The sequence below is a fragment of the Glycine soja genome, chromosome 14 (genome assembly GCF_004193775.1).
Source record: "Glycine soja cultivar W05 chromosome 14, ASM419377v2, whole genome shotgun sequence".
NCBI classification, from domain to species: Eukaryota; Viridiplantae; Streptophyta; class Magnoliopsida; order Fabales; family Fabaceae; genus Glycine; species Glycine soja.
In genome coordinates, this window is record NC_041015.1 from 39,853,298 (window position 1) to 39,871,665 (window position 18,368).

The following is an 18,368-nucleotide window of genomic DNA, read 5'->3' on the forward strand; positions in this document are numbered from 1 at the left end:
TGCTTTGCTTTCATAATTCTAGATAACTTAATGAAGTCACTAAAGAAGACACCGGGAGAAAACTAGTGAAGTCAAAAGGGAAAAAAAGAAAACTAGTATTAATTACTTAGTTGTAGTTCATCCGTTTCTATTTATAAGAAACAAGTTAACTTGTTTCTTATAAATAGGAATGGAGATAATATTAAAACATTGGATTAAGCTCATTAGGATCCTAAAAATGCCTTGCATTATCTCTAAAATATTCATTCTAGAAAGTGTGTTTGGAAACTCTTTGAAAACAGAAAATCACGTTTAGGATGTAAAAGCTATAACTAATAACCTCTGAAAATCACATCTGAAACTTTAAGTCAAACACAATATTAATAGATTACTGTTGAATGCTGATCATTGACATCCAAAATTCTAGTCGAGAGCTGCCGCATGGGGACTATAATTCATTCCATGGAAGCAGAAAACAGTGATGATGAAAGTTAATATAAAGGCATCCAAGATTCCATCTGGCCTTAATTTTTGTGTTGTTATTGCAGGGAAATTCGATTTCAGTAGCTTCACTATAAAACCCCATTAACCAGCAAGAGAAGCTAAGACTGAAGCTGCAATATGCAGAGACCCGGTGAAGACAATAACACGCTTTTCATCCCCTCGTCTGCTTAGAATCTGATTTGCGGTTCTCAAACAACCCTTTAAACATGACTCAGTAGCCAACACGGTCTTACCATCACCCAAATTGCTTTCAGAGCCTACTGGTTGTTCCTTTAATAATTCACTGTATTCTGCCATTCCATCATGAACAATACCAATGCCAAGCTCACCAGAAGCTTTAATCCAAGAATCTCTCAACAAAGATGCTGGTGTTGTTCGAGTTACACCTCCAGCAATAGCAGCTTCTGTCAAAACGACAGTCTCCACATGTACACCTAAACAAATGTGTGATAGCATGTTTAGGCCTATCGTTTCACTACTAGTACTATAGGCTTATCGCAACATTTTTTAATATAGCTCTTCTAAAGTGAAGGGTACACTTGGAGAGAAAAATAGAGAAATATAACCTTTAAATCAAGAATCAATAAAGTGAAATTTAACAACTTCATGAATTGTTATATAAATGCAAGTATTTTATCAAATTCAGAATATTATCCAAGACCCCAGATCTACAACTTAAAAAACATCATCAATATGCAGCAATCAACAGAAAACGATATGCCGAAAAACCTCTTGATCATTGGGTAAATCATTTACAAATAATGACATTATAGACAGGCACAAAAATTTAGTGGTCTGAAGGAACCAAACCAACTTGATCCTCGTTCAATCAATAAACTCTCATATTAAATGACTGGCATTCACTTTCTTCTATTTAAACATGATATTTTAATTAAATTAAAATGTCAACTTAACAAACTTTACCTGAGAGAATCTCTCGAGCAAATCCCACATGATCTTTGTCACTTGCCATTGCAACAACAAAAACCAATTGAGCCTTGGGAAATGCCATCCTTATGGTATTCATCAGAGCTTTGGCAGATTCTTTGGTGTGGGCTGCAGCATATATCCCCACAACTAATCACAACTCTGTTCTCAAGTATTTGTGGCACTAAGCCAGAAATTTCTTAGTTGTTCCCACAATACAAATAAAAATTGTAGTAAACAATAACATAAAGAGTCCATCAGAACCATATTATATGTTAAAGATGTGTCCAGTCTTGAAATTATTCGTATTTCATGTCTTTTCTTCCTCAGAAAATTTCAAAGGATTTTTAGAAAATTTTCCAGAACAAATGAAGCCTTTTTTTTTAAAACAGATTTCAAGTCACTAGTTAATACCACGGTAATAAAGGAAAAGTCAGAGCACTCAACCTCCATCAAGCAGTACTGTTGATCCAGTAAGTCCTAATACCTCAGCTTCTTCAGATGTTAGAAATTGACTCCTTCCAAGAAGGTATGTATCCTCTAAACCATACCTAATAGATTTATCAGAAATACTCCATCCTGATCATCCAATAAACAAGGAGAAAGTGAAGGCATAGTCATAAAACCAAGAAAAAAAAAATAGACTCGATATAAAACAATACTAAGCCTTTGATTTGGTTAATCAAGGACGTCATGAGAAAGATACAAAATAATTATATTAAAATATGCAAAAAATTTGATGCAATGTCTGAACAAAATGCAACAGAAACCCTTGTAGATGTTATCCACACACCTGAATCTCAAGTAACTTCTGAATTAGAGTAGGAATATATTCAATTTAATTATAAGAAGTGTTAGAAAAACTGAGAAACATCTGATGATATCTTGGAATATTTTAGAGTATCCCAGATGATCTTTAAGGATTTATTATTCTTTTATATTTCGATATGTTTCTATATTTAATATTCAATTAGGACTACTATTTATTGGGTTGTCTTTTGTGATCACCTCATTACATCATAATAATATCAATCTTGTATTATTATGATTCACTATTATCTCCTTTTCTTCTTCCCTACCTAAAATCTTTGAATTCAACAAAAAGAAAAGACATGTGTAGAGTGAGGCCAAGCAGAAGGTAGAAAAGTTATACCTAAATTGCGAAGAACAAGTGCCACACAAGTAGCAGTAGCTGCATTTTGAAGTTGGTGATCTCCAAGCATTTGCAACTTCACATCATGTAACTTACAGGACTACATTAATAGGTATATTCATAAGTTGCTCATAAACTTTTCCATGATCAATGATGAAAGGGTAGACAGAAAACCAGCTAAAATAACATACTAAGGTAATGGACAAATGAGGTGCACAAATTCTTCAAACATTCAGATATTTTATTACAGCATAAGATGCAAGATACTATGAGACACAAAGCGATATAGCAAACATGTGGAGGCAAGAGAATTATGACCTTGCACAGTGGGAAGAGATAATAATCTACAATACTACAACTACAGTTCCAAATCAAGAGTGTTTAAATTAGGTTATACTTTTAGACTGCCTATTTTTGCAATTGATAATCAAATTGATAAGCATAAGCATAAGCCACACATCACCAAGGTGTAACCCGCAAATACCCAAGGGGTGCAAACCACCCAAAGGGTGTAAACCACCCAATAGTTACGATTCACCCAAAAGGTACAAGGTCAGAAGATGTGAATCAAGGGGACATGACCCTTGCGAACAGTCACAACCAACCGAAAGGGGACATGACCCTTGCGAACAGTCACAACCAACTATTATGATCCGCCCAAGGGGTGCAAGGTCAAGAGATGCGAATCAAGGGGGCATGACCCTTGGAAACAGTCACAACCATTCAGAATAGTTGTGTCCATTAGATGTAGTATAAATAGAAGTAAACCAGAATAGGAAAGACACTCTGGGAATTAGGAAGAATCTAAATTGTGGAGAGACAGGCTCTCGAAAACCTGTGTAATACAATATCTCAAATTATCTATATAAATTTCTGTTTCATCGTATCAAATCTGTTCCATTTTTATTTGTCCTTATCAATTTGGTATCAGAGCACCGATTCGGTGCCTGTTTCCAACAATGGTGACAACTCGATCTAATGCTGAAAATCCAAACACAATGGAGAGAATTTTGGAAATGCTAATGGAGGACCAACCAAACCGAGATGTAGAACAACAACAACTTGAAACATGTTTTGCGCGCCTAGAAGCCATGATGGAAAATTTGTTCAAGCATTCAGATGATGGCACACCCAAAGGTTCCGTCAATAAAGAAGAGACACCCAAAAACCACACTGGCGAAGGAAAAACAGAATGATGCCAAAAATTGGAAATCCCCATATATGATGGGGAATCTGATGCTTGTAGTTGGATAAATAAATTGGAACGCTTCTTTCAAATAAGAGATATACTGGAAGAAGAGAAAATTCAAGCAGTTATGGTGGCGCTAGATGGAAAGGCACTATCTTGGTTCCAATGGTGGGAGACTTGCAATTCTGATATTGGATGGGGCGATTTCAAAGTTGCCATTCTTGAAAGATTCCAAACTTCAGCCACTCTCAACCCTTTTGCTGCCCTCCTTGCACTTAAACAAGAAGAAATGGTGGAAGAGTACGTTGAGCAATTCGAAAGGTCCACTGGAGGTGTATCCACAGATCCTCAGAAGTTGGAAGCAATGACATTACGGCCTACGCCCAAGAATGTCACCGGCTTAAGGGGATTCTTAGGCCTTACTGGCTATAACAGGAGGTTTGTTCATAATTATGGAAAAATAGCAAGGCCATTGACCAACCTGTTGAAGAAAAATGCCTTCCAATGGAGTTCAGAGGCGCAAACTGCCTTCGAACAACTTAAGCAAGCCATGACCAATTTGCCTACATTAGCAGTACCTGACTTTTCAAAGCCTTTTGTGGTTGAAACTGATTCTAGTGGAACTGGATTCAGAGTAGTTCTAATGCAAGAAGGAAGACCCCTAGCCTTTTGGAACACTACCATATTCGAAAGAAACCAAAGGAAATCGGTGTATGATCGCGAATTGATGGCAGTCGTGAAAGCGGTCCAAAAATGGCGACACTACTTGCTGGGAAACCATTTTATTATCAAAACTAACCAAAAAAGTTTGAAATTTTTGATAGAACACAGGAAGCTTGGTGAGGAACAATACAAATGGATTTTCAAATGGGCAGGATATGATTTTGAAATACAGTACAAGCCAGGGAAGGAAAATTCTGCTACTGATGGACTTTCCAAGAGAAGTTCCTATTGTGCCATGACAGTCTTACAAATTCACGATTTCGAAGAATGGATAGAAGAGATCATACAAGATGACAAGTTACAGAAAATCATGCAAGACCTGATTATTGATCCTGCATCTCATATGGGCTATACTTTGACGGATCAGAAGTTATTTTACAAGGAGAAATTAGTGCTATCCAAATCTTCCTCTCGGATTCCAATCATTTTTAAAAAAAATTCATTCATCATTGGTAGGACATTCGATCTGTCAAAGAAACAAAAGCAACAACTTGTCTCCAAGAGGATTGCTACAGCCATTACCCATTCCTACACAAGTATGGACAAATATTTCTATGGATTTTATTGGAGGACAACCCAAATCCAAGGGGAAGGATACAATCCTGGTGGTGGTTGACAAACTCACTAAATATGTCCACTTCATACCATTAGGACATCCCTTCAACGCTATCGAAGTAGCCATAGTTTTTCTACAAGAAATTGTAAGATTACATGGATTTTCGTTTTCCATTGTTTTAGATCATGACCCTTTGTTTTTAAGAAACTTCTAGAAAGGCATTTTTAAAGCAGCAGGTACACAGCTTAAGTTCAGTTCAACATATCATCCCCAAACTGACGGACAAATTGATGCAATCCTACCCCGCAAGGGCATTGGTTAGAAGACTCCAAGTAGATTGGGCTAGAGATCCAAGGAAAGGCCCTAGGGTTCTCATGAGCCTTAGGGTAGATTTCGAGCCCATGGGCTAAGTATGAGCCCGCTTATCTTTGTAAATATTAGAATAGGTTTTTCCTTCGTCAAGGCCTTGTATTTTGGCCATTCTAGTAGTACAGGGTTTTAGCCTTGTATTTCGGGGCATTTTGAGTTGTCTTTGTAATAAGGACTTTTTTTTTATTTTCATGTTTTTTGTCATGGGGGTGAGCTTAGCTATTATAGGGGGTGTGTAGCTAAGCTCTAGCTTCTCATCTCAAGGAGGTGAGCTTAGCTATTAGAGAGGTATGTGTAGCTAAGCTCTAGCTTCTTTACGAATCTTCTTAAGGAAGCTTCTCAAGGAGGTGAGCTTAGTTATGAGAGGGGTGTGTGTAGCTAAGCTCTAGCTTCTCAAGGAAGTTTTCTCAAAGAAGCTTCTCAAGGAAGTTTTCTCAAGAAAGCTTCTCAAGGAAGCTACCTAGTCTATAAATAGAAGCATGTGTAACACTTGTTGTAACTTTGATGAATGAGAGTCTTGTGAGACATCTTTCAAAGTTCCACTTCTCTCCCTCCTTTATTCCTTCAATTTCGTGCTCCCCCCTCTCTCTTTCTCTCCCTCTTTCTTTTCCTCCATTGAAGCATCCTTCCAAGCTTCTTATCCAAGGCTCATCTTGGTGGTGAAGCTCCTTCTTCCATGGCTTATTCCCTAGTGGATGGCGCCTCCTCTCCCCTCTTCTCCTTTGTCTTCCGCTGCATCTCCATGGTGGAAAACCACCATAGAAGCTCAAAGATCCAGCCTCCATAGAAGCTCCACAAGCAAGCTTCCATCACAAATAGAAGTTGTCAACCAATGCTTGGAAGTTTATTTACGATGCATAACTAGAACAAAGCCTAAGAAATGGGCCTCTTGTCTTCCATGGGTAGAATTCTGGTTTAACACCAATTATATTGCTTCAAGCAAGATGTCTCCTTTCAAAGCTTTGTATGGACATGATCCCCCTCACATTCTCAAGGGATCGACCATTCCTTCCCGCCTTGAAGAAGTCAATAAACTAACAATTGCTTGGGATGAATTATTGGCTACTCTAAGAGAAAATTTGCTGAAGTCTCAAGATATCATGCGAGCAAATACCAATAGACACAGTCGGGACATAGAATATGCAGTCGGTGATTGGGTGTTCTTGAAGATGCAACCTTACAGGAGAAGATCCTTGGCTAAAAGGATTAATGAAAAACTCTCCCCTCGGTTTTATGGTCCTTTCCAGGTGTTTAATAAGGTGGGTACTGTTGCTTATAAGTTGGATCTTCCATCTCACAGTAAAATTCATCCGATCTTTCATGTATCTCTCCTCAAGAAAGCCATTGGTGACTCATTCCAGTCCCAACCTTTACCACCTATGTTATCTGAGGATCAGGAATTACAAGCTTATCCAGATTCTGTTTTAGATATTCGTGAATTACTACCGGGCAACGTGAAAGTTTTAATTCAGTGGAAAAATCTCCCTCCCAGTGAAAATAGTTGGGAATCTGTGGCTAAATTACAAGAGGTTTTTCCGACTTATCACCTTGAGGACAAGGTGAGTCTTTTAGGCGGGGGTATTGATAAGAATAAGCATAAGCCACACATCACCAAGGTGTACACCCGCAAAAATCCCAAGGGGTGCAAACCACCCAACAGTTACAACCCACCCAAAGGGTGTAAACTACCCAATAGTTACGATTCACCCAAAGGGTGCAAGGTCAAAAGATGTGAATCAAGGAGACATGACCCTTGCGAACAGTCAAAACCAACCGAAAGGGGACATAACCCTTGCGAACAATCACAACCAACCAAAAGATGTGAATCAAGGGGACATGACCCTTGGGAACAGTCACAACCAACCATTATGATCCGCCCAAGGGGTGCAAGGTTAGGAGATGCGAATCAAGGGGGCATCACCCTTGGGAATAGTCACAACCATTCAGAATAGTTGTGTCCATTAGATGTAGTATAAATAGAAGTAAACCAGAATAGGAAAGACACTCTGGGAATTAGGAAGAATCTGAATTGTGGAGAGACAAGCTCTCGAAAACCTGTGTAATACAATATCTCAAATTATCTATATAAATTTCTGTTTCATCGTATAAATCTATTCCATTTTTATCTGTTCTTATCAAAAATTCTTGCCAACTAATATTCCAATGAAAGGTGTTATGCTGAACCATATAAACATGTTATGTTTACACTGTGCTTGTGTGTCAGGTTTAAAGAATGTTCACTAACATTGCACGCCATGTCTCTATAAGATTCACCCTAAGCAATCAATGCCTATAGTTCATCTAAAGTAGCCACCTCTAAGATATGTCCCCATACACTGAATTGTTTAAACAAACTGAAAGTTAAAGAACAAAAGTTCAAACCATTTTCATGTCTTTCACAACTTGTATCAGTATATCACAAATTTGACAAGGCCTTCCATTGAGTATGCTGAAACTTTTCATAGTACACTTATTTCCAGTATCGTATGCTGACACTACAGGTGAATTCATGGCTACTGCTTTGTCTCGAATAATGCGCTCAATATGAGGGACAAATGGACCACCCAACACCAACTGGAATGGTATTCCTTTAGTCAGCAAGAAATAAAGGAAACAATGGAGTATCTCTTAATGACATTTTAAAGAACAAAGTTATTTACCCAAACTCACCAAAAAAAAGTTGCTACTCTTTCTTTTGAGTTTGATGAATGAAACTTCAAAACATATATATCCATTAACAAAAAAGATAAACCGTGGAAGAAATGTCTAACTCCATCCCAAAAGAAATGGAATTTCTATAGCTTCCATTTTCACACTTTAGCTAACATTTTAGAATATCTAGTCTTCAGAAAATGTTAATGGACTCTGGATTAATAGCAAACAAAAACAATACAATTTTCTCACTATCTTATTATTTAAAATGCCACCCAAATAATCCCTGAGTTTGGCTTTTCACTCATTCTCAAATGCCCTAAAGATAATGGAGTCTTGTGGGAAGCATTGTTAAAAGGGATGGAAGAGATATGCAGGATGATCAATGGAATGAAGGACATACAGACAAAGTTGGATTATTTGGATGAAATGAAAATGATGATGACTAACATCATTAAGAAGTGGGGGAGAGAATGCTTCCATAGATGAACTCATCAGTCACCAGGGAGATTGCAAAAGTGCAGATACCAAAGATAGAGAAGTTAGTTAGAGGGGATTAGTTGGATAAATAAATAGGAGAAGTGTAAGATGATCATTCAGAGAATTGTATTTTGAGAGCACAGAGCAAGTGCTCAGTTGTGAAAGGAGAAACCCTCATAGGAAATATTTTTCTCCTTGTATTGTTCATTTTCAGTCTAGCAATAAAATTACTCTTTCTTTTCTCAATTTCCATTTTGGATTCCCAACAAAATTGGTTATGGTTAGGCAGCAGCTGTGTGCAGGGGAGTAAGTGGGATGAGGTAGGGATTTCTTTCATAATGTTTTGAGGATTATAGCTGAGGCTCAAGGCTGGAGAATAGTTTTTTTTTCTCAGGAAGGGACAATAGTCCCCAGGGAGGCCAGACTTTCTGGTTCTTTGTCATGATGTAATTACCTAATTTCAGCAATAATAATCTCAGTTTTTCTTTTCACTCATTTTCTATCAATTTTTTTCATTTACAAAATGTACTCATGTCCACAAGAAATGGGTTATATATCTTGTCAATTTCAGGATGTCACATTAATATGAAAATGAGATCTATAGAGAGAAACACTTAACTGGGCGGTCTTGTTTTATGATTCCTGCCTTTGCCATTGCAATTGTTTCCAAAGAACCCCCAAGAGCTGCCAAATGTTCTTCACCTATAGTGGTTATGACTGATGCAACAAGCCCAGAGCTGGATATTATATTTGTTGCATCTCGTGCACCCCCTAACCCAGCCTGTAGAATATAATTAAAAAAGAATAGCATAATTTAGGTTTTTGAATATAATGTGAATGAAAGGGCCATAATAACCAGCACAACCCCCACCATGCCCTACCTTACCTTAAAGTGAATATCAACTCTCAAGATTCTTTTAATGGAGAGAAATAACAACAATATAATCAGAAGAATCAACCAATAACATAATGGTATAGAGCAAGCAGTTACTGGATGTAGGGAAATAGATAATTAACCTCAATAACAGCAAAGTCAACATTCTCATCAGCAAATAGGAGGAATGCCATGGTAGTGAAAACCTGAAACATTTCCATAAATGATTTAAGTTATCAAATACAGAAGTTGGCAATGTGCATGATTTCTAACATATTAAATACCAATATAAAAACAAAAGGGTAAAGAAATAAGAAAACAAAGAATATTCCACCTGGATTTTTATAGAATGCTATGATTATGAAGGTGTAAGCATAAATATCTAAATAATAATGAAATATTAAATTCAGCAATGTTTTTGGGTAACAACATGGACCAAAAACAAGAAAGAAATGCAATGGCCACAAAAAGGAAAAACACTACTCCCAGCCTGTCAATTGGACACATGGAATCCCATCAACATACGTCCTCAAGTTACCACAACAATTTCTTGACAACATTCAAACATTGATGAGGTTCAACATTCAATACCTCAAAATGGCTTATGCAACCATTTTCCTCTTTCATTGCCTGGTCAATATCGGGCTTGATCCTACGAAAGAGATCATTCAACAATTTCGCTGACACCAGATGGCCGGATTTTCCCAGTAAAATGCGCTCCCGGATGGTCAGGATATGTGGACTGCTTGAGAAAAATAAAGCCTGCTGTCCATGATGTGCAAAACTATAAAGAATATATAGTTGAAGACGAATCACAAGCAGATGCAATTATACAAAAATAAGACATATTTAAATGGTAGAGAAACTTCACCTAGTGTAACAACCAACAGAATAACCTTCATTCCTCAGAATATTAGATACAAAAGCAGCTGTTGATGCCTTCCCCTTAGTTCCAGCAATATGAACAGCCTAGAATTGGAGTGAGCACTTCCATCAACTACATAAAATCAACTGAAAGTACAAAAACATCCCTAAAGCCCAAGCATAAAATGCCCATTTTAACTTCCATGGGTTAGTTGGTGTCCTCTTCAAAACATGGGTGAAAAATTAAGAGATAAACTTTAAAATAAATTTGGTTTAATTACTCCTTCGATCCCTATGCATACACAGATTTTACATCTTAGTCTCTATCCATAAAAAAAAACTATCTTTTTAATCTGTTTTAGTCCCGGTCATCCAAAATTGTAGGGACTAAAATGAGTTTAAAAGTGTACCTATAGGGACTGAAATAAATAATTTCTAGATGTTAGGACTAAATCGAATAGTTTCTAGGTGTAGGGACTAAAACATAAAGATGGTTCCCAACCAAATAAGTAATTAAACCAATATTTTTTTAAAAAAGGCTTAAATATGTTTAAGGTTGCTAATAAATTACCAAATTTTATTCTAGGTCCTAATAAATTTTTTCATTATTTTTAGTCCATGATATATTCAAATTTTTGTTTTGCATTTCTGCCGTCAATTAAGTGATCAAAATGGCACCATCCGTTGATAATGAGTGAAAATAGAGAGGGAGAGGAATGAAACCTTGAACTTGGAGTGAGGGTTACCAAAACGCTCCATGAGGCATCTCATTCTACCAAGATCGAAACCGTCGCTGGAATCGGTGCCGGCACCTTTGGGAACTCCTGATTTCTCGTAATTTTTGAGGGAGTCGAGGTAATCCAGAAAGTCTTTCATTTCGGAGTGCGAAGAGAGGGTTCGTATGGGACCTACTCGACTAGTGAATCCTCTGCGTATCGACGACAGAAGCATCTTCCACCGTCACCTATGTTCATATACAGCATGTCATTCAGATAACACATACCTCAAGGTTTCACAAAGTGCAATAATGTTAATTAAACATGGAAAAACAGGGAACATCATCAAGCAATGTAAACGACGAAGGAAACAAACAACAGATTTCCAGCAATTACGTTAATTAAACACAATCAAAAGTAAAGTTTTGTTACCACATGAGCTAGTTCCCTCCACCTGGAATGGTGAAATCCGAACACTGTTTCTCGCTCTCCCAGGAACCAAAAATTGAAGCTACTGCACAATGCCTCTTCCAATGTCAACAACCGGTGTAGAAGAAAAAAAAGGGGAAATAGATGGCTTTTTATGGTGCAATTTTATTTCAAAATTACCAAAATGGATAGTTTTTGAATTATTTACGAAAATAGGTAAGTTATCATTCAAAGCACGATCTCACTTATAAATATATCATCCTTGAAAGTACAATTTTCCTTTGAATCCTTTTTTTGTATGAAAAAATTGTGCACTCAACGATGATTTATGTGTTTTTTATTACATATTTTAACTGAAATTATGTTTACATTAGCGATTTCAATTTAATTTTTTAAGACTAAACCAAAGTCGTCTTTGTTGTGACTATTTTGGTTCTTTTTTCTCATAGTTTTTTATAATTAAAAATGGATTTTTATTTTAGCATAAAATTATAAATGATTAAGGAATTTCTAAATTTAATAAAATAATAGAAAAACAATAAAATGATAAATGAGCAAAAGTTAATACAACTTAAACAATGTACACACATTAATTAAGCATAAAAAGAAGATAAAATATTATAAGATATTTTATATATTTCATTGTTTATATATGGACATTTATCATGATGATATCTTTCATTGCAACACATTGAACAATTCTTAGGCTTATTTGGAATTGATTCATCTATTTCATTATGTATGCGACTAGCACTTGGCCTACTTGATTGGTGTCATTGCATTTTAGGGTTGGAACAAAATTGGAACCTGTATATTGAGACTAGTAGTCCTTATTGCCAAGGGAGTGGAACTAAGTTTTGTAAATGTTTTTCAACTTGTACATAGGATCAACTTGTAAATACATTTTAGAGACTTGGGCAGAGAGTTCATTTCTACCTGAAGTGAAATCATGGACAAAACATGTACTTCCAAAGACACGGAGAGGATCAAAATGAAGGTCCTGTTTAGGATTCAAGATGGAGTAAGGAATGTGATTATTGAGAATCAATGAAGACATGTAGTTAATTAGATGACAAACAGTAAGAAGAGCATCCCCCTTAAAATGAAGTGAGGCATTATAGTGGAGAAGAAGGGTGCGAGCTATTTTCACCAAGTGATAATTTTTGTGTTCAACAACACCATTTTGTTGTGGTGTGTGGGCACATGATGTGAGAATGATTCTTCATTAGAAAAACCCAAGTACAACGAGATAAATGGTTTATAAATGTGGACAAAATAAAAATATCCTAATGTGGAACAGACTCAATTGGGACCCCAAATATCAAAGTGAACTAAGACAAAAGGTGATGCACCACGCTTATTGACACGAGAACCATAACAATATGTTTACCTAGTTGACATGACTCACATTGGAAGGACTTAATATTGGAAGACCTAGGAACTAATAGACCTAGGAGATGCAGTGAGACACATGCAACCAAAGGCGTAAGCTAATATAATCCTCTAGACTCATGTCCTGCTCTAATCGTCCATCTAGTGTGTCAATCATGTACAAGAACAAAATTATTAACAAATAGGATAGAAAAATGAAGAGTGCAGGTGAGTTGTGTAACATCCTAATTTTCCATGTGTGTATGGTAGACAATGTTATTGTTTTGTCGTGTGATTGAATAGTGTTTTCAGACTATTGAAATGGTAAAAAATGAGATGTTACCATAGAATACCTAGGCATGGTTAAACTCTTAAGTTTTCAAGCTAAAGTCTAGAAAGAATAAGAATAACTTAGAGAAAATTCTCTACTCAAATAATGGTCAACTCATTAATGACCTAGATATTAATAATTGGATTTTGGTCTAGAAATAGAAATTAGAAGTGACGTAGCTCCATATGGAGCTTGTAGGCCTTGGATCCTCTTCATCAATGGAGTCCTTTGCTTCTTGAAGTTTAATGGCAGCGGAATAAAGAAGGAAGATAGATGATTGAAGATGCCACTTCAAGGAGAAGATGAGTCAAGAAGAAGCTCACCACCATAGGAAGCCATGAATAAGAGCTTGAAGGTAGGAGAAGATGAGTGGAGAGAGAGGAAGAGAAGGAGCACGAAATTTTGTGCCTCAAAAGAGGTCTGAACTTTAATGTGTAATTTTCAAATGATCAAAGTTGAAAAAAATGCACACACATGACCTCTATTTATTGCCTAAGTATCACACAAAATTAGAGGGAAATTTGAATTTCTATTCAAATTTCACTTGAATTTGAAATTGAATTTGTGGAGCCAAAATTTCACTAATTATGATTAGTGAATTTTAGCTATGGTTCAGCCCTCTAATCCAAGATCAAGTCCAAGACTCTCCACTAAGTGTGCTTAGGTGTCATGAGGCATGTAAATCATGAAAGACATGCACAAAGTGTGACTATATGATGTGGCAATGGGTATAGCAAGCAAATGCTCACCTCCCCCTCTAAAATTTAATTGGATTGGGTTTCTCCCAATTCAATTAAATTTATTTCCCAACACACATATCAAATATTTACTTAATGCATATGAAATTACAAAACTACCCCTAATACAAAAATTAGTCTAGGTGCTCTAAAATACAAGGGCTGAAAAATCTTACATTTCTAGGGTACCTGTTCGGCTTCTGGCAAGTGCACCAGATGGCACAAGTAGTATAAAACGGTAAGAACCGAGTATCAAACACTCGGGAAACTTGTGTTATTTCATAAGCTATTTCAGCAAATAGGTGTCTGGTGTGTAAAGGTAAGTGTGAATATGAACAGGTGTATAAACTATCTGTGCAAAAAGAAAGAAAATCACACGAGAGAAATGATGTGTAAAAACAAGTAGAGAACACGTTGGTCTACCTAATAGGTGCCTGATGCTAAAAAGATATTCTATATCTAACAATGCTCATGTGTTCTTATGGTGTCTCTTGAGATACTAAACCCCGATTCCTTATGATAGTTTAGCCTAATCCTGATCAAGCATCGTCTGTAGATTCCTCTTGTAAGACTAAACTCAACCATGACCACATTAAGACACACATACTCAACTAAATTATCGCACCCCGATTCCTCGTGAAAGCACGACAACTCTGCCCTGCACAATCAAGAACTTTAGAGTCAGACCAGTTTCCACTGTTGAATGACCCTAACAAAGCATGCATCTATGTGATCAAGGTAAAGGCATACTGGAATGAAAAGTAGATAGCACAGAGAACACACAAAACATCATTAAATAGATAGAAATATATTTACATCAGGTACCTACAGGGAAGATTCAACAGAGGATTTAGCTTTCCATACCAGGAAGCTTTCTTAACAACAAAGAGAAGAACAAGATGAAAGATTGCAAAAATACAAGTGGTGAGGATGTCTCCTTCACCTCTAGGATTTCACAACCACTCACAAACTCATCTCAAGCTCTCAAACTGGCTCCTGCTTCAAGCTCTGGTCTCTGTAGATCTTTGTTGGTTCAAGTGGCCTCGGAATAATTAAGAAGGGGGGGGGGGGTGAATTAATTATTAATGAACCTTTACTAATTAAAAATTTATCCTTCTTAATGTTACTAAATTCAATTAGGCTTTTACTACAATGTTAAGAAAGTAAAGAACAGAAATTAAAACTTAACCAAAAGTAAAAGCGATAATTAAAGTGCACACTAGAAATTAAAGAGTGTAGGGAAGAAGAAGACAAACACAAGAATTTTATACTGGTTCGGCAACAACCCATGCCTACATCCAGTTCCCAAGCAACCTGCGATCCTTGAGATTTCTTTCAACCTTGTAAAAACCTTTACAAGCAAAGATCCACAAGGGATGTACCCTCCCTTGTTCTCTTTGAACAACCAAGTGGATTTACCCTCCACTTGAATTGATCCACAAGAGAGGTACCCTCTCTTGTTCTCAGTTACAACAATCCAAATAGATGTACCCTCTACTTGTACCACAAAGGATGTACCCTCCAATGTGTTAAGACAAAGTTCTTAGGCAGTTAGTCCTTTGAAACTTTGTAAAGGGGAAACAAAAGATATCTCAGGCGGTTAGTCCTTTGAAATCTTTTGTTTAAGGGAAGGGGAAGAATAAAAAGAATTCTCAGACTGTGTCTTTTTGAATTCTTTGAAAAGGGAGAAGGGAGACACAAAAGAATTCAGGCGGTTAGTCCTTTGTTCTTTTGGAAAAGGGAGAAGAGAGACACAAAAAGAATTCAGGCGATTAGTCCTTGTTGAATTCTTTTTGGCAAAGGGAGAAGAGAATGAAAAGATATAGCACACTTTTGTTTTCTTCAAAAGAACAAGGTTTAGAAAATAGAAAACTTGGAAAGCTTTTTGGCAAAGGATGAAGAAGAAAGATGAGAAGCAAAGGTTTCAAGATTTCTCAAAAGTTGTTCAAGAAATTCTAAAAGTTGTAAGTGTTATTGAAATGCAAGTCAAGGTCTTGCTTTTATAGACTCTTCATGTCTGGTCAAGAAAACCATTGGAAGAGTTATAACCTTGAGAAAATCTTTGAGAAAATCATTGGAAGAGTTACATCTCTTGACTTTTTATTTAGAACTTGTCACTGGTAATCGATTACCATAATCATGTAATCGATTACACAAAGCATTTTATGAAAAGATGTGACTCTTCACAATTGAATTTGAATTTCAACGTTCAGATACGCTGGTAATCGATTACCAATATATTGTAATTGATTACACCATTTAAAAAACATTTGAAACGTTGCAAATTCAGTTAAAATCTTTTGAAATCAATCTTTACCACTGGTAATTCATCTTCTCTTGAATCTTGATTCTTCTTGATGTCTTTTCTTTAATCTTGATCTTGAACTTGTTGACTCAATCTTAAAATCATTCTTTTGGGCTTTTTGTCATCATCAAAACTATTTGAATCATACTTGATTCATCATCATGAAGCTTGCTTCTACATATGCTTCCTTGTTAACATATCTTTCAAAAATTTAGAGTAGAGTGGCATCTGTTGCAAAGCTTCTCTGAAGGGCATGGTTATTTCCAGTTTCCTAAAAATATCTAAAAATCTCGCTAGATGATGATCTTTTTCTTTCTTGGAAGGTACCACAGGATATGGTACTTCCACACCTTCATCCATAACTTTTTCACTCCTACTCTTCTTTGCATTCTTATTATTATTTTCATCTTTTTCATTTTTTTCATTTTCTATTTCTTTTTCTACTTCTTTTTCTTTTTCTTGGTCCTTCAATTCTTTATTCTTGACCATTATTTGTTCCTCTTTTTCTTGATTACTTTCACCTCTCACCTCATTTTCTTGCCATCAGTAATTTTTTTGTCAACAATTTTCTTCTTATGCACAACACTATCCTCATCCTCAACCTCCACAAACCTTTTACTCCTTGTCATCACAAATTTGCATTCCTCCTTGGGATTTTGTTCTGTATTTGCCACAAAACTGTTGAATGACATGTCAGCTATCTGCTTGGCCAGTTGTCCCACCTAGACCTCATGGTTCTTCAATGCTGACTTAGTGCTTTTATGATTTGACATTGTTACCTGCATAAACTGAGTCAAGGTCACCTCCAGCTTAGTAGTCCTCTGAAATATGTTAGGTCCTTGTTGGATTGGCCTATTTGAAGGCCAACTCTGGTCTTTGTTGAACTGGTTGCCAGGGTGTGTCCTCCACTATCCTTGTTGATTATAGGGACCCTGCTGAAAGCCTGAAAATCCTCCTTGAGTATACCCTTGTTGTTGTTGATTTCCCATATAATGAATTTCTTGAGTGTTTTCTTCAGTGGGAATACATTGGCCTATTTCATGAGCCTCACCACATATGGTACAACCTGTAAACTGCAAAATAGAAGAGTGTGTAGGTTGACCCATAGACAACTTAGTTGGCAGCTTACCAAGTGTTTCTATTAAAATCTCAAGATGCTTATAAAGCAACTTGTTCTGTGCCAATAAAGCGTCATGTGATGATAGCTCTATCAAGCTTTTCTTCATGGGTTGGTGGGTTCTGTCTCGTAGAATGGCATGATCAATGGCTAACATGTTCTCAATTAGCTTAGTTGCTTCTTACGGGGTCTTCAGTTTTATCTTTCCCCCTACAGAAACATCTAACAGTTGCTTGGTTTGTGGTCTCAGCCCATCTATAAACATATTCAATTGGATTGGCTCAGAAAACCCATGAGTGAGAGTTCTTCTTAACAAGCCTTTGAATCTCTACAATGCTTCACTCAAAGATTCATAAGGAAACTGATGAAATGAAGAAATTGCAGCTTTCCCTTCTGTATTCTTGGACTCTGGGAAGTATTTCTTTAGGAACTTTTCAACAACTTCTTCCTAGGTTTTCATACTATTGCCCTTGAATGAGTGGAGCCACCTCTTGGCTTCTCCTGCCAATGAGAATGAGAAAAGGCTGAGCCTAATAGCTTCATCTGGTACACCAACAATCTTAACAGTTTTACATATTTCAATGAACGTTGCCAAGTGTGCATAGGGATCTTCATTAGGTAATCCTTGAAATAGGTTCCCCTGTATTAAATGAATTAAGGAATATGGATAGTTGATGTTGTTAGCTTGTACTTTAGGACTTGCAATGCTGGTGAAAAATTATGGTACTGAACTACTTGAATAATCCTCAAGGGTAATCCTCTGGTCATGCTCTTCTGCCATGGTAATGGCTTTAGGTAATTGAGTGGCAGATTCCCTTGATGATGGTGAATCAGGTGATAATAAGTCAGAAAAATGAGTCTCCTTCTCAAGAATGGATGCAAGTGTTCTATCTTGCAGAAGTTTCCTTCTCCTCTCGGCCCTGTTCCTTCGCAATGTAGCTTAAATTTCTAAGTCCAAAGAAACTAAATTGCCTGTGGGAGATCTATGCATATACAATACTAACAGAACAGCGGTTATCCAGTTAAACAAGAAAAGACAAATAGAAATTATGAACAAATATTCACAAAAACAATAAATGAATAACAAATAAA

The 18,368-nt window shown here is 36.6% G+C and overlaps 1 protein-coding gene across 4 annotated transcripts; it reads right to left on the reverse strand.

Moving 5' to 3' along the window:
- Positions 1 to 203: 203 nt before the first annotated feature.
- Positions 204 to 11,601, reverse strand: LOC114384274 (dihydrofolate synthetase-like). Of its 4 annotated transcripts, none has more exons than XM_028343932.1 (11): positions 11,419 to 11,600; positions 10,994 to 11,234; positions 10,278 to 10,375; positions 9,998 to 10,190; positions 9,550 to 9,612; positions 9,152 to 9,313; positions 7,783 to 7,974; positions 2,564 to 2,663; positions 1,858 to 1,989; positions 1,408 to 1,539; positions 204 to 917 (listed from the first exon to the last, which is right to left on the reverse strand). In XM_028343932.1, the coding sequence occupies exons 2-11, from the start codon at positions 11,219 to 11,221 to the stop codon at positions 565 to 567; spliced, it is 1,653 nt and encodes a 550-aa protein (XP_028199733.1). In that variant the 5' UTR covers positions 11,222 to 11,234; positions 11,419 to 11,600; the 3' UTR covers positions 204 to 564. The 4 variants fall into 4 exon arrangements, with proteins under 4 accessions (XP_028199733.1, XP_028199734.1, XP_028199735.1 ...); XM_028343933.1 differs by having other exon boundaries at positions 378 to 917; positions 11,441 to 11,601; XM_028343934.1 differs by having other exon boundaries at positions 378 to 917; positions 9,998 to 10,148; positions 11,419 to 11,599.
- Positions 11,602 to 18,368: the final 6,767 nt, after the last annotated feature.

Bases quoted from the DNA above. Each gene is read 5' to 3' on its own strand.
- LOC114384274 (XM_028343932.1), bottom strand. From the start codon at position 11,221: ATGCTTCTGTCGTCGATACGCAGAGGATTCACTAGTCGAGTAGGTCCC. The intron at 10,376-10,993 runs GTTTCATTCCTC...CTCCAATTCTAG, and splicing joins ACCCTCACTCCAAGTTCAAG to GCTGTTCATATTGCTGGAAC. The intron at 7,975-9,151 runs GTTAAGTGTTTC...ATACCATTCCAG, and splicing joins TCATAAAACAAGACCGCCCA to TTGGTGTTGGGTGGTCCATT.